The sequence below is a fragment of the Triplophysa dalaica genome, chromosome 13 (genome assembly GCF_015846415.1).
Source record: "Triplophysa dalaica isolate WHDGS20190420 chromosome 13, ASM1584641v1, whole genome shotgun sequence".
NCBI lineage: Eukaryota > Metazoa > Chordata > Actinopteri > Cypriniformes > Nemacheilidae > Triplophysa > Triplophysa dalaica.
In genome coordinates this window covers 12,720,256-12,735,627 of record NC_079554.1, presented here as the reverse complement: position 1 = coordinate 12,735,627, position 15,372 = coordinate 12,720,256, and the positions used below count along the sequence as shown (strand labels likewise).

Genomic DNA, 15,372 nt, shown 5'->3' with positions numbered 1-15,372 from the left:
CTCTGGTCATTTTAAACCTTTATGAATTTCTTTTATTCTGCAGAACACAAAAGAAGATCATTTGAAGAATGTTGGTAATCGAACAACAATGGTACCCGCCATTCACTTCTATTCTATGCACTATGCCAAAACCAATGCAAGTTAATGGGTACCGCCGTTGTTCGGTTACCAGCATTCTTCGAAATATCTTCTTTTGTGCTCTGCAGAAGACATTCAGTAATACAGGTTTGAAATGGCAAGGGGATGAGTAAATGACGACAGAAGTTTCAGTTTAGGGTGACTAATCCCTTTAATAAATTTGTTTATTTTCATATGGCATCAAGAATAGAGAAAGATGATGGATCTAAAAAGATTTTCCATAGTTCAGACAACACAGATCTGGAATCTGGAACGAGTTGCATCATCCCCCTGCATTCTAAAGTCCAGGAGACAGGTACCTGTGGCGAGGATGTCTGGCTCTGGATCCTGGTTCTGACACACTACATTTGCCTCGTAGCTGTTGTGCAATGAGCAAAAGGGAGGTAGGGAGGGATAAAAGAAAAGAAAGAATGTTTCAGTCCCAGCAAATAAGGACAAAGCTTGTGGTGACAAGCAGAGACATATAGCCAAGCGATCAATATAGTAACAAATCTGTAAAGAACAAAATAAAAAGAGCCAGCAAAATAATCCAGTAGCAATGACAAAAACAAATCTTGCAAGATGCAAGAAATCTGGCATTCCAATACAGACACAGAAAATAAATGTATTTAAAATGATTTAATTCAAAGTATGTCTGAAAGATAGGCCAGTATTTCTTGTAGAACTTTCACAAGAAGTAAATTACTTCTGGGGTCACAAACATAAACGCATTTACTGGGGGTAGAGGTAGTGAGCTAATATTCAAGGGATTTGATCAGTTTTCAAAATGTTACCATGTCAAAAATCTTCTAAAGTTCCCCTGATATCAGCTCAACCTCAGAACAGTGATCTTCACAGCATGCCAAAAATAATATCAAACCGAGGGAGAGGAGATGCATTACCGATTGTTGTTTATTGGAAACGGAGACCTCTGGAACAGAACTGACTGATGCAGAAGTATTATTGTCGTCCGTAACAGACCAGACAGACGCATCCTGTAGATTTGGTGAATATTCAAGTGAGAAAACAGAGCAATGATAGATCTAAATGAATAGATCTATTGATCATTTAATATGAACACCGGGGGTGATTCTCAAGCGTTAGAACGTTTAAGTTTGAACTTTTTAGACCAACCTGTTTGTCCACATGAGACTGGAGTTGCTTTTCTAGCAGCTCCAGGTCGGTGCTCACAGCCTTCAAAAGCAGTTGCAGGCGGTTCCCGATGACATGAACCCTCTCCTGGGCCTCCAGACACTCACTTCCACGCGCCTGTACCAGCAGCTGAACTGACAGGTCCTGCAGACTGTCCACTTTCTGCTCAGTGTCCATCAGCTCTCGTTGGATTTGCTGTGAACAAACAATGGAGTTTAGACGGGTGCCGATGTTGCAAAAGTTGATTTTGCCGTACAAAAAAAATCTCTCAGACAAAACAGGTCCAGGTGGCAAAGAGTTAACTTTATTTCTTCAAATCAAGCAAAGTGAGATGTTCCACAGAGCATCCGAAAATACAGTGCCTTCCAGCCTACAGTTATAGCAAAACATCTGCGAGGAGTACTCCTCAAAAACCAATCAGGTAAATTCAAGTTATCTCTTATTTTTATTATCCAATGCTTTTAATCTGCCACGTTTATTTCGTAGGCAACGAGGTACGTATCTAATGGTGGTTGGCTCGTAATTGTCTTATTTTTATACAATTTAAACACGTGTGAAGTCATCAGAAACTGCTGGATCATGCCCAATAAACAGTAGCCAAGCTTACGAGAGAGCACAACATGTTATGAACTCTAGAAATTACAGGCCTCTGGCTTTTAGGCCTCATAAACATCAATGGATTTTACATTAAAACAAGTGCTCAAATGTGCTCTAAACATGCTTAAAATGACATAAAGTGCATCTATGGGAATAATCATTGAACAGATGTACCGATTATAACATCAAATCATTAAATCATCATCACAAACTAATTTGTATGCAATTATTTTTAGTTTAATGTGTTTCCACTGATACACATATGTCAACTTACATTCCTACTGTTTCTATGAATACTTCTGGATATTTTTTTGGTATAAATGAATGAATAAAAAGGAATCTTGGTGAATTTTTAATAAATCCTCACTCGGCACAAGGTTATCATGACCTGTTTGTAGATTGTAGTCATAGTAACGGGGCGGAACATACCCAGATTTGGTCCTCAGGGATGATTGGAGGCGGAACAAGTCTTCTTGATACTGTTTAGTTATTTCTTGTCCACCACAATTACATAATGGTCATCATGACCTGCTTCCCCTTTCAAAACTCAATGTAGATTGTAGTCATAGTAACGAGGCGGAAAATGCCTAAATTTGGTCCTCAGGTGTGATTGGGGCCAGAACATGTCTTCTTAATACTTTTTAGGTATTTCTCAGGGACATAATAACTGCGTGTAGACCAGTGCCCAGTGCATGTAAAATATATCTAAATATGTGTTTTTTGTGTCTAAAATCACTCAGAAATTACACAATAGTGCACATGAAACATTGATTCAGATTTGATTCAGATTATGGCTGCTCTTTTACAAAACTGAGAGATGATTAATATAGTTTAGATTCTTTTTAGAAGTGCGACTTTTACAACCGTGCATACTGAATGATCATTTTAGAACTGAATTTTGGATACATGAGAATGATATAAATAACTGTTTAGAACTGTAATTTAAAGAACTGGTAAAGAACTACGATGAAATTTCAGAACCTATATTTATAAATGAATTTATTACACAACTCTAGAATATTACATGGTCTGATGTTCCCAGAACAACCGCTCATAACTAATACCACATGGTGCAAATCATTTTGACAGGCAGAGTTTAATATTACGCAAAAATGTAATATAAATATGTCTTTTAATAACATACTGTGGTTTTTATATTGTTGAATTGTGTTTTTTAGAAGTGCTGAGTAGAACTATGATTTATAGAATGGATATATAGAACTGAGACTTTTAGAAATGTTTAGAACTATGAATTATAAATAAACTTATCGAAATGAGATTTTTAAAACTGTGATATGTAGAAATTTTATTTAAAAAACTGATGAATACAATTGTGATTTGTGAACATGAATATTCATCACCATGACTTATACATTAATATATAGATCTGATTTTTACAAATAAATTTAGAACTGCGATTTACAGAACTGTTCCCTTGTAATTGAATTACAGAACTGAGTTTAACTGAACTGATGTTTAGATCTGTGCTTTTTATAAAAATAAAAATTGAATTACAGACTTAACTATGAGTTGATTTTGACTTACATATTTTTCAATTCAATTCAATTTGATTTATATAGCACTTTTTAGAATGTTGCATTGTTTTAAAGCAGCTTTACATGGAAAAAAAACACGGAAAGTAATACCCCATCCAAACACATCTGACATACAGCACTACTATTCAATTATTAGAAATTGATGATTACTTGCATGCTACATAAAGATGATGGTATGTGAATTTAGGTTCAGAAAATTACACTAAGCAGTCATACACTCGTATGATAGCGGTACCTTCAGTGCTCTGTAATGAGCCCTTAATGTATGCCGATCTAGCCCTGATGCGATTGGGACGATCTCATTCCTCCGGCGGTCAATGTTCTCCAGCCAGAGAAGAAGACCATGGCTCACCTCATGGAATTCCTTAAGAAAAGCAAACAATGTGAGTGTTTATTCATCTTTCCTGTTGTAGGTCTCTGTGTGTGTCGTCTGTACCTGGCATTGCATCAGAGCATCTTGGAGAGCAGTTCTCCACTCCTTGAGTGATTTTCCCAGTCGATCCCAGGATGAGTTCATCTCTTTTAGTCTGGCTTTCAGGTCCCGACCCTCCTTAGAATCGGACTGAAGGAGTGCAACGCTACTTAAGTTGATGGACAAAACTTTCGATTTATGGGAATCCATGGCCTTCAGCAGGTCCTGTTGAGAACAGGTGCACTTTCAGCTCATTGTACTGAATATATAGTACACGCGTGTTTGTGTGAGTAAACATAACTCTGGTGTATCGGATGCTTTGGGAGGTGTATGTGGGTCAGTGGGATGGTGTGACTTCTCTGGTTTATTTTTGTTATGATGACATCCTGACCGTTTATAGCTGTCGGTCTATGTGTGTGTACACTGTAGACACGTGAGCAGTATCAAATGTATCATTTTACAGCTTAACCACAGTACGTTCAGTATGCAACACCGTTACATGCACACATACAAAACATATCCATGAGTACAAATGTTTTATAAATCAAGCGGAACAAACCCTTAATTTTCGAATTCTCTGTTCAATGGTATGTATCTCTGTACTGAGATCTCTCCCCCTCAGCTCTGCTAACTCCGCCTCAGCTTGGCTGAGCCACGCCTCCATGGCGCTCAGGTCAGAGGTCAGCTGTTGCAATAGCATCAGGTCTTCTGTCTGTCTGTGATCTGCGTCGGCAGTCTGGGCCTGGATCAGCTCCCAACGCTCAATCACACCTAAGAGATCAAAGACAACAGTTTGCACAAAAGTGAGATTAAATTCAGTGAACAAAAACTTTGTAGAGTAACCGGCAGCATTGGGTCTTCTTGAATATACAAATGACTCTGGTCTGCGTCTCTGTGCTAGACTAACCTGCACTCTGTGTTTCTGAGTTATCAGGGTTGCTGATTCCGGACAGATTGTCAACATCCTCCTCCAGCTCTCCTTCAATCCTTTTTACCTCTTTCAGACTGCCCCGGCAGTCATCCATTAACCGCATCTGAGCAGAAAACACTGTTAACTCCACTATTTAAATGCACTGTAACTCAAATAATCATCCTCCTTTTCATTTTTAAAACATTTTTGGTGCACTAGATCAAATCTGTACTTACATATCCCATGTAGGAGGTGTCATGGCCACACATAGCGCCATCTGCCTGCTGGTGACTGTAACGGTTGGTGTCCAGCATATTATTTAATAATCGGGCTGTTTCACCTGCATTAAAAATGTTTTAACAGATTAACATAGAATGTCCCTTTTCGCAGTGACTACGGTTAGTGAAGTTGATGAAGTTTGTCCAAACGTATGATTTGAAATAGTGATACTGAAACATCGAAAAAACATCATGCAAAATGGATGACGTGTAACATGCTGGAATAAATGTGTTTCATGCTATGTTTAGTTTGGTTATTGCAAACTTGGGACACTGACATGCCGTATTTAGAATTCATGTTATAGTTCAGTTCATGGAATGTGATATTTAGTGCATTTCTTCATGCAGTCATTTCGCATGCCACAGATTATAACTCCTGCCTACCAGAGGAGGACCTCAATGTGTTTTCTGTTATTTTTATATAAGCCTCGGGGCTCTCAGGAATCACTACGTCTGCAAATAGAGATACACAACAGAATTACTGACACCACCTACTGAGCAATGGGACACCCAGGAAATCATCTATTGTGCGAACAACCCTCTATAACATGTAAGGATGCTCACCTGAAAGAGTTGAAGTGGTGATACACAATAACTCTTCATCTTCGTCTTTGTTTTGTCCTCCCTGTTCTCCAGACATGTTATGGCCCATGGGGTCAAGATCGTAGTCGTGGTCCCATTCCAGCGGGATGGAATCTACACTGGCGGGAGTGTCCCGTCCTGAGCCGTTCATGCGGGCAGGAGCGGTGGTATCTGAGGGTGGTCTGCTGGATGAATGAGGGATGGCATCCTCAGCCCACTGAAGGTCTGAGAAGTCACCTGACTCGAATTCCTGATCTGAGCCGTCAAACTCGTCATCGACCAGCTGTTTAAAATGCAAAACAGCAAGTCAAAACACTAACAAAACTATTTTTTATTTTATAATACATTTTTATATATTATATATATATATATATATATATATATATTTTATGTAATTGTTTCATTTATTTTATTTAAATTTAAATTTATTTTAATTGAACTTTTAATACAATTTTAATTGATATATTATGAAATATTAAAATAAAAAATATTATAATTTTTTATTAAGTTAGTCAAGTTAAGTTCAAATGTTTAACTACTTAAAATTCCAGCTCGGCAATAAAATTCAAAATTTTACCCAATTTGATGCTTGCATGCCTGAATTTTAAGCATTTATGTTCACGTAAATGTTTCTCACCGGCAGGCGTGTGAGTTTCTTGTAGTAGCGCTCCACCCGACCAAACACCTCCTTACAGTATCTCTGCAGCTCATCCAGCTCCTCCTCTATGACAGCAGCATCCAGAGGTTCACTCTTCTCCATCAGCATCTCACCCTGACCAAACACGCTCTCCATCTTCCCCATGTTCAGACTGATCTCCTGCTGGAATGCCTGTTACCCCATCGAGTTCAAAGGGTGAGAGATACACAAACTGCATACTGCAATACTGAGAAAAACACACACAGTTCTTACCTTTAGTTGTTTGATCTTGGCCTGAACGTCACACTCTGAGAAATGCTCTATATTAGTGAGCTGCAGGTCCATTTCAGTCAACCAAACCAGAACACCATCTCTGGCTGTCTCAAACTCCTCTCGCTGACTGATGAAATGCTACGAAACAAAACACAGACAAATGTCACTTCAGATCAATAATTACCATTAAAGCATTTTTTATTAAATTAACACTTTTCTTAAATACTTAAATCATCACCTTAAGTCTGCGCAAGATGGCGGCTACTCTTCTTTGTAGAATGTCCCAGCGTCGGTTTCCATCGTGCACCATTTGTCGCAGTCGGCAGGATGAATCTGTGCGGTTCTCACGAGCCAGTCGTCTGTACTGCTTATTGATGAGCTCCAGCTGGGTCAGACACTCCTGCACCTGTCTCTGAAATGCCTGCAATGTGGCGACGTAATGTTTGTAAGATCAGGTGTGGCAGATACGTCTTCTGGGAACTAGTCGGCATGAAAAGGAAGTTGTGATAGTGTATTCTTCTGAATGAATATCTGAATTAAAAAAAGGGCGAGCTTGATTTTGACCTTTGGAAATTGATTGGATGTTGGAAGCCTGGCCGTCGGACTGTCAATATAGTCCCGCCCACAGGCTGAGACATATGTCATTCAGAGAAGAGCACATTTTTAAATTGTATAAAAAATGATGAGGGCACATGAATAAAAAAATCATTTAAATAAACAAATTAGAATTGAGTAAAGTTTATCACAAGGGATGTAACGATATCAAAATCTCACTGTACAATTTTACATCGGTATAAAGTCCACGGTACAGTATTTGTTGCAATATTTAAAGTGACAAATGATGACCTGGAAACTTTCCATAAGCATCCTCTTTTCTTTAATTCTTTTAATCCCTTAAAATAATTGCACCAGATGGACCTTGTCAAAGGTAACATCTATTATTTTGGTAACACTTTAGTATAGGGATTAGGTACCGATTCTCACTATTAACTAGTTGCTTACAGTATTAGCATGCATATTATTAGCATATTGGCTTTTTATTAGTACTTATAAAGCACATATTCTGCATAATCATATTCTACATCCTTACTCCTACTCCTACCCAATACCTAAACCTAACAACTATTTTACTAACTATTAATAAGAACCATATTAGGAGTTTATTGAGGCAAAAGTTGTAATTAATGGCGAGAATTGAACCTTAAATAAAAGTGTGACCATTCTCTATGTTAGGCCCGGAAGACATATCTTTTCATACAGTTAAAGCACAATAATATTGAGACAATTTTCGATAATCAATAATGTTGTTACATCCCTATTAATCCCACTTGTGTTGAAGTGTGCTATTTTATTTAACTGTTGCCACTTAATGACAGCAGTGAGTAACGTTTATCTTCGATCCCACTGATCCAGTCTGCAAATAACTGAGTCCTAAATTATCTCTTTCATTCTGTTTCATCAAAATATGGAACAGATCTCACCTCAAACTTCTTGAGCTCTTCTTTAGCGACGGTGTACAGCACCCCAGAGGAGTTGGGTAGAGCCGCTGTCCTTTCAGATACCTTCAGCCACTCTTCGAAACGAGAGTAATCCTCCAGAAACTTCTGCCACAATCTCCACGTCTCCTCAATTCTGCAAACACGCACGTACAGCAAACCGTGTATATTTACCAAGAAATGCTTCCGAATGACAGCTGCTCAACAGTTCATTGTGTGCCGGCATGTTCTCACACCTGTTCAACTGATGGACCCACTTAACATTAACAGTCCTAATTCTCCATAAGAACACACAAATTTAATGCCATGATTGTTTATTTATTTATAGTAGCTTTACTGTTGTCCTGTCGTGTGTTTATAATTGTACACAGAAACAAAATCATGTACATTATCCCTTTGATCGTTTGTTTCTTATACACACTCACTTGAGCCTCCTCTCCATGGCGTTTGCACAGATGTTCCTCCAACGACGGTCCAGGCTACGTGTGGCTTGCTGGATGGATTCACAGTCCGTCTCTGTGGCACAGGCGTCACAGTCGTGCAATAACACCTCACACAGATTCAGCACGGACGCCACACCTGTGCTGTGCTTCTCAATGTCCCTCTGCAGATCCTGCATAGAGCAAAAGCAAAACATGCATGTTTAAAAAGCACATCATTGGTGTCATGTACAGTGCTTACAAAATTATAATATCTCCACCCAATGTGAGGCTTTTGTCACAGCTGCCGTAAGCTAACAATTCTGCTGATGGTCAAAATCATTTTTTATGTTTCTGTAATGTTTAATTCATCAGTATGTGTGAGCTGATTAGTCACTGAAGTATTTCTAAAGCTAAAATAAAATTGTTGTTGTTATCCATGGATGCAGAAAAAGAGTAAAGCACTTTAATTTACATTAAATAACTGATGGTGGAAAAGTGCGTACAACCACTGCTACCAGGAATGCAAGAGGAGGCAAAACTAAATATGAAGTTTTTTTGTTATTATGTATAAATAAATACTAACGTTATTCAGTTTGTTTTTTGCCCCAATAAATGCCAATAAAATGTTTTGTTTTAAACTAGTTCTGACAAATTTCATTCCTTTCAAGTTTCATCCTGTTGCATCATCAGGTCAAAAACTCTTCAGGAAAAAACATTTCCTTTTTACAATAGCCATGTTTCCTGCACTCTTATACCGAAATCGTTGATGGCATCACAATAAAAATGCAATTCTATTTTAGCTTTTAGATTTGCTTCTGATAAAGCAAAACGATTCAAAGATGTGTTACACAACATTGCCAAAACATCATGTTTTGTTGTGTAGTCTGATTCAAAATCAAACAAATGCTGGTTTTATCATATGCATGAGACTGGGCCTAAGCTAACTTCTGGTTTGTGTTTGGTTATCGGTTTAGCTAGTGGCTAGTCATATAAAAATCTATATTATATTTATATTAATATTTTATTGTATAATCATTATTCTGTTTTTTTATTCTTTGCCGAGGTCTACCGTAAGTTAATTTGGTCTGCATAACGTTTCTTTATGTTGTTGCCACTGAAATATTCGATAATGAATCACATCCCAAATTTATAAATTCTCTTTGACAGAAACATTAGCTTTCTCCTCTGATAAAACTGTATTCTGCTGCAGAGAGGGAGATGTTGCTGGGTGAAGTGAGGATCAGATCTCATGTTGAAACAGTAAGTGGGTCAGTAGGTCAAGCTCTTATTTTGTCCGAAGAATCTTCAACAGATTTAAATATACTTAAAAAAAAAATAGACTTCTGCTTGGAAATGTGTGTTACTTGTCTTTCCCTTTATTATTTACACAAAATATTAAGTGACTTAATGTCTTTTTTTGTGTGCATGTGTGCCCTACCTGCTGCTGGCAGAGTTTTCTTTGGATCTCATGAGAGTCGCAGGTCTCGTAGACGATGGGTCGTGAGAGTTCAGTCTCGATGTGTGCCAGCCAGGAACGCAGACTGTTCATGTTCTTATCTAGCTGCTGCACGGCCACCAGAGTCTCTTTTAACTTCTTTACCCTACAGACCCCAGAGACACAGACAGAGAGATAACTTGAAAACATCCGAAACACTCAATCAGAGAACATGTCCAAGCTTAAAGCACCATACAATATTATACGATGAGATATTGTAAATAAGTTTATAAAATGCCCGTGAGCTGTAAATATTTCTTACATGTTAAAAGGTACTTAACATTATGTTATAGTTTATATGATCTATAATTATTGCATATTGCATTGAAGGATTACGATATTACATAGTGAAGAGAGTTACTTTTAATATCGGACTAATTTATCATACAAAATATAATTGAATTTGTTAATATTTACTTGACTAAAACTAAGTTATATTGTGTATGATAAACTGGCATTGTAATACAACATCACAAGCAGACAGAGACTCTAACCCACGGGTGTCAGTGTTTCCTTCATATCCCAAAAAATACAGAATCACAGGTTTAAAACAGAGCCACATACATTCTCACGCAAACCAGCATAGCATGTTTCACATCTCAGATTAGATCAATAAGCACTGATGTAGAGCGAATGTGTTTTAACTTCAACTAACTTTGAAAGAAATGTGTGCTGTGTGTTGCAGGCCGACAGAATGTGAACTACTGAGATAAAGCCCTCATGTTCTTTGGTATGTGAGCGGTCCAATGTGCCACACTGAAATCTATCAAAACACACCATTAACAAGAATCGTGCTTGAATAGAGCAAGTTATGGCTACTTTCACACTTAGTGGTGGAATCTATACTGTGCTGAAAGAAGCAGTCTGTGACACGCATTTAGACAAGACAACTTCTTTTAAAGGAACCTAAACTCCATACAGACATTCGATCAGAAGACTTAATGTATGTAAAAAAATGCCACATTAGTCTAAACAAACGTAACAAAATATCCTGCCTGTTAATGTCGCAGTCACATTCTGGCAGATCTGAATCCTGTCCCGGACATCCTGCCATATTATCAGTGCCCATTTCCAGCACCATCAGGCCGAGTTTTCCCAACCGAGGGTCTCCAAAGAAAGAAAAACTTCCACACAGTCCAAATTCCCCTTCTCTTTCGTCTGAACAACAAGTGTCCAGGCTTTCTCTAACCATGCATGTGTGTGTGTGTGTGTAAACTGCTCTCAAGTGCAGGCATGAGCAGCTGAGAGTGACAAATACTGCAGAGTCTAAAATAAGATGACAGTCATTAGCATGTGCTGCTCGGAGTACAGGAATCTCACTGTGGGTGTCTGTATTGTCAAGCAAATAAACCTTTTAAAATAAAGAATATAAAGTAGAGAGATGGAAATGACTAGAATTAACGTTTACATGTGTTTTTGGGGATTTGATCACAAAAATGTTTATTTACAGCTGACTGGTCTTGGAGGAAAGTGCACGGCACTCACACACAGGACTACAGCTGTCTTCATATACATGAGTGAGTGAGAAAGAGAGAGAGAGAGAAATGCACTCACATGGGCCACACTGAAATTAACACAACCCACGTGAGAAGGATTTTAGTTTGACCGCAGGCAACTCGACTATACCGGTCATATCCAGAGACACTATGGTGTCATGTTTATGATCCTTGTGCAAAATATTGCCCTTCCAGCCACGACCCATTAGCACCGTTACTATAACACAGTTTTACAGTTTAGGCCCTTTTATTTAAGGAAGCTTTGCCACGATAACAAAAGGCAACATAGACACAAGACGGCTCACAAAAATTTAAAGCGCAGCGCAATAACATCGGCACGCCAACATACGTTTTATAACATGTAATGTAAGTGGGAGACTCACCGAGCTGCTATGAGGTCAAGAAGATGCTGCCAGCGCTCATTGACTTTGCTGAGTTTGTATTGGATTTCTGCAGCTTTGCTTTCATGGCTGGCCTGAGCCAGTCTCTCCCCCATCTGCTCCAGCTGATGTTTGTTCTCCTTGGCCACTGAGATCTCTTCTTGATAGTCCTGAAAAAAATATCAAAGGTTTTTTCAGTCAAAATATTCATAGTACTGAACACATTTTATTTATCATCTTTTTAATCGAATGAGATGATTCTGTGATATCACAAGCACATCTGTTGTGAAGTCAGCGTCACCTTTCTGAGTTTCTCGATCATCTCCTCAATCCTGATGTCTCCGTTCTGCGAGACTTTACTCTCCATGTGGGTGAGCCACTCGCACAGCTCTTTATTCTTCTCATTGAACACGGCCCATTCGTTTAGTCTCTCACTGACCTGCTGTCTGCGCAGACACAGCTGCACACATGACAGAGATCAATACACATCATGGGAATGAAAGGAAATATCATGTTTCCTCCTAGCTATGACACATCCAGAGCACACAGCTGGATATCTCAGTAATACTAGGCTACCAGACCAGGCAAACAAGGACCTATTAAGAGCTTTTGGTGTGTTTGGCTTTATAACTGATAACTAAGGGCGTGTCTCAATCATCTCCTTTGTTCAGAAAAGTAGAAAACAAAAGAATATATTTTGAAGAATCTAGGAAGGCAAACAGTTCTGGGGCACATTTACATTTATTCATTTGGCAGACGCTTTAATCCGAAGCCACTTTTGATTACCAGCGTAGTTTATCCAACTATGGTAGTCTAAAGTGGCCAAGAACTGTTTGGTTTCCAGCATTCTTCCAAATGCCTTTCTCTGTGTTCATCAGAACAAATTAATAAAAAAAATAGTTTTGAGTGAACTGTCCCTTTAAGTATATTTTTGGCCAAATTAAGTGCATATACCTCAAACTGTATTAAACATAAGCTAAAAAACAGGCGAGAGATATAATTGCAATAATATTAAATTGTTAATTAATTGTTAACAAATTAATTAAGTAAATTGTTGAGGAAAAAATATTTTTGTTAAATCACTGAAATTTGCTATTTACAATTAACTTGTTAACATAAGCTGTAATGGATAATAACTAGAAATATGTTCAATTTATGATCAAATAATGACTGAATAACCAATCACCAATTACCAATTAGCCAATATTTTTGGCCAATATAATATTATCTTGTACACAGACTGTCATCCTGTCTATACCGGACGCCACACGAAAAAAATATAATAGAACCTATTTTAATTGGACATTTTGTCCACACTGGATGCTGAGCAGCACGATGCGATAACACAAATCCGGTCCACCCAAAAATAGAAATTCTGTCATCATTTACCCTCGAGTTGTTTTAAATCTGTATAAAGGTATTTTTTCTGATGAACACAGAGAAAGATATTTGGAAGAAGGCTTGTAACCAAAGATTCTTGGCCACCATTGACCACCATAGTAAGAAAAATACCAATGGTTGTCAAAAGTGCCTCAAAACGGTTTGTTATCCTACATTCTTCAAAATATCTACTTTTTTTTTCAACAGAAGAAAAAAATGTATAAAGCAATTTTTCCTACAATGGTAGTCAATGGTCATGTGTTTGTTCATGTGTGTACCTGGTGACAGGTCTCCTCCCACTGTCTCTGCAGTAATGCCAGTCTCTCCTGTAAGACTGTGAGGTCATCAGCACTGAGGCCAGTGGAGAGAGACTCTCTCAGTATAAACAGCCCGGCTACATCATCAGCCCAGCCTTCAATACTGCCCTCTAGCTCCTATCACACACATACAGAGAACACCAATCAAACTACTAAGCAGTATGCAAATCTGTCATTTGAATTTAAATGTGAAGTGTGTCCAGTGTGTTTTACGCAGAGATATGAGCAGAATAAAAAGCTACTTCCTACTAAATCTCTGCACTGACATGTTGGGCTGAAGAACGTTTATTATCATGCACCTCCACTGCCTTCCCTCAGGCAAAGTCACAGAAACTACTGATATTTTACCTCAACGCTATCTGATTGGCCCTCAAACTCCTACTACTGCACACACCTCCTTCAAACATTATACATAAAAAATCAACTCTCCTTTCCAGATAAAAAATTCATCAGTCTACGGGCATCATCACACACGCAGCCAACATACACAGAGCAAGCAAATGCAACGAAGTGGACTGCAATAGACTACAGTAATAAAAATATAGAATAAATAACTTTAGACTCAACATATGAATTAATAATCTAAACTCCATCCTCTCTTTAAAGCTGAAAAACAAATGAAATGAAAGATACGAAGACTGACAATCCTCGAGAAGGCCACAACAAGTTGAGTTAAATTTGTCTGTGTGTGTGTTTGCACGTGTACCTTGCAGCGGATCTGTTCGGTGTGCAGGTCCTCATGGTGATCGGGTAAAGGCACAGAGAGCTTCTGCTTAAAACCTCTTAGCTTCTCGTGTGATGCAGCAATACCTTTCTCACACTGCTCCCAGTCCTGCACACACAAAACACGAATCATAAACATAAATCATGATATATATAGAGAAAGCACATCCTATAACCCATCAACATAGATATGTAAAACACTAATGCTAAGCATAGTCATCATGATGCTGTAATGCAAAATGCCTGTTTATTCTCAATGACTGAAATTCACTGTGAAATCACGGCAGCAGCAAGAATTTTGGATGGAAGAGATGTCAACCAATCAGATATGACCAAAGTTTTCATTCAAATACGATCAGAGTAAAAGGGTCAAGGTCCCGCCCTGATAGAGGAGAGAGACATTATTATGTTAATATAAAGCAGTCTGGTACCTTCCGTCACTGCATCCGAGAAAACGGAAGAAAGAGGATGACAGAGGAAGAGAGAGAGCCAGAGGCCGGAGCAAGAAATGCCATTTTCTTTTACAATCCCAAATTGGTGTTCTGCCTGCGTCTGTACCTCAGTGTGCTTCGTCAAAATGGAGCAGATCACTGCCTGTCCGTTCTGCCCTGTGTTGGCAGCACAGCTTTTCTTGGATTCCTCTGTTTCCTGTCTCCTACAGTACTAAAGATATCTCACTCGCCTTCGCATCTCTAGCTGCCTCTTCCTCTCTCTTGAATAACCCCCCCACGCACGCACATACACACACTCTTACTCTTGTTGTCATAGGTGGACTCTGTTTGTTTTGTAAGGTCACATGCAAAGTGTTTTTATTGTGTAACTTTGATTTAATATAAAACACAATGAAGATGTATAGCTTTGCAGCATTTTGGCTGCAGTTCATAACTTATATTCAACTGTTTGTGCATAATAACAATGCAAAATGTTCCACAAAAAAATGATTGTGATTCCATATTTTATACAAGAAAAGAGATTATTTCAGAACACCACTAGAGAAAGAAACCAAACTAACCAACTCAAAAAAATGAGTTACTAGAAATAGTTGAAGTACTGATTTCTTGTGTAAAATACTATAGAATAAACGCAAGAGAATGTCAAACCAATCCGAACTTAAAGGTTTAAATATGGATATAGCCTTAAAAAATATTT

General features: G+C 38.3%; 1 protein-coding gene across 1 annotated transcript in view; it reads right to left on the bottom strand.

Moving 5' to 3' along the window:
* Positions 1-15,372, bottom strand: part of LOC130434061 (nesprin-1-like) — a 77,202-nt gene that overhangs the window by 1,551 nt on the left and 60,279 nt on the right. The window contains 20 exon segments of the mRNA XM_056763938.1: positions 438-496; positions 1,020-1,112; positions 1,252-1,464; positions 3,658-3,786; positions 3,859-4,059; positions 4,394-4,605; positions 4,742-4,868; positions 4,981-5,084; positions 5,407-5,475; positions 5,587-5,887; positions 6,242-6,433; positions 6,515-6,652; positions 6,753-6,935; positions 7,996-8,146; positions 8,436-8,623; positions 9,871-10,033; positions 11,807-11,973; positions 12,105-12,263; positions 13,462-13,617; positions 14,207-14,332. Of these exon segments, the coding sequence (XP_056619916.1) occupies positions 438-496; positions 1,020-1,112; positions 1,252-1,464; positions 3,658-3,786; positions 3,859-4,059; positions 4,394-4,605; positions 4,742-4,868; positions 4,981-5,084; positions 5,407-5,475; positions 5,587-5,887; positions 6,242-6,433; positions 6,515-6,652; positions 6,753-6,935; positions 7,996-8,146; positions 8,436-8,623; positions 9,871-10,033; positions 11,807-11,973; positions 12,105-12,263; positions 13,462-13,617; positions 14,207-14,332 (3,131 nt within the window).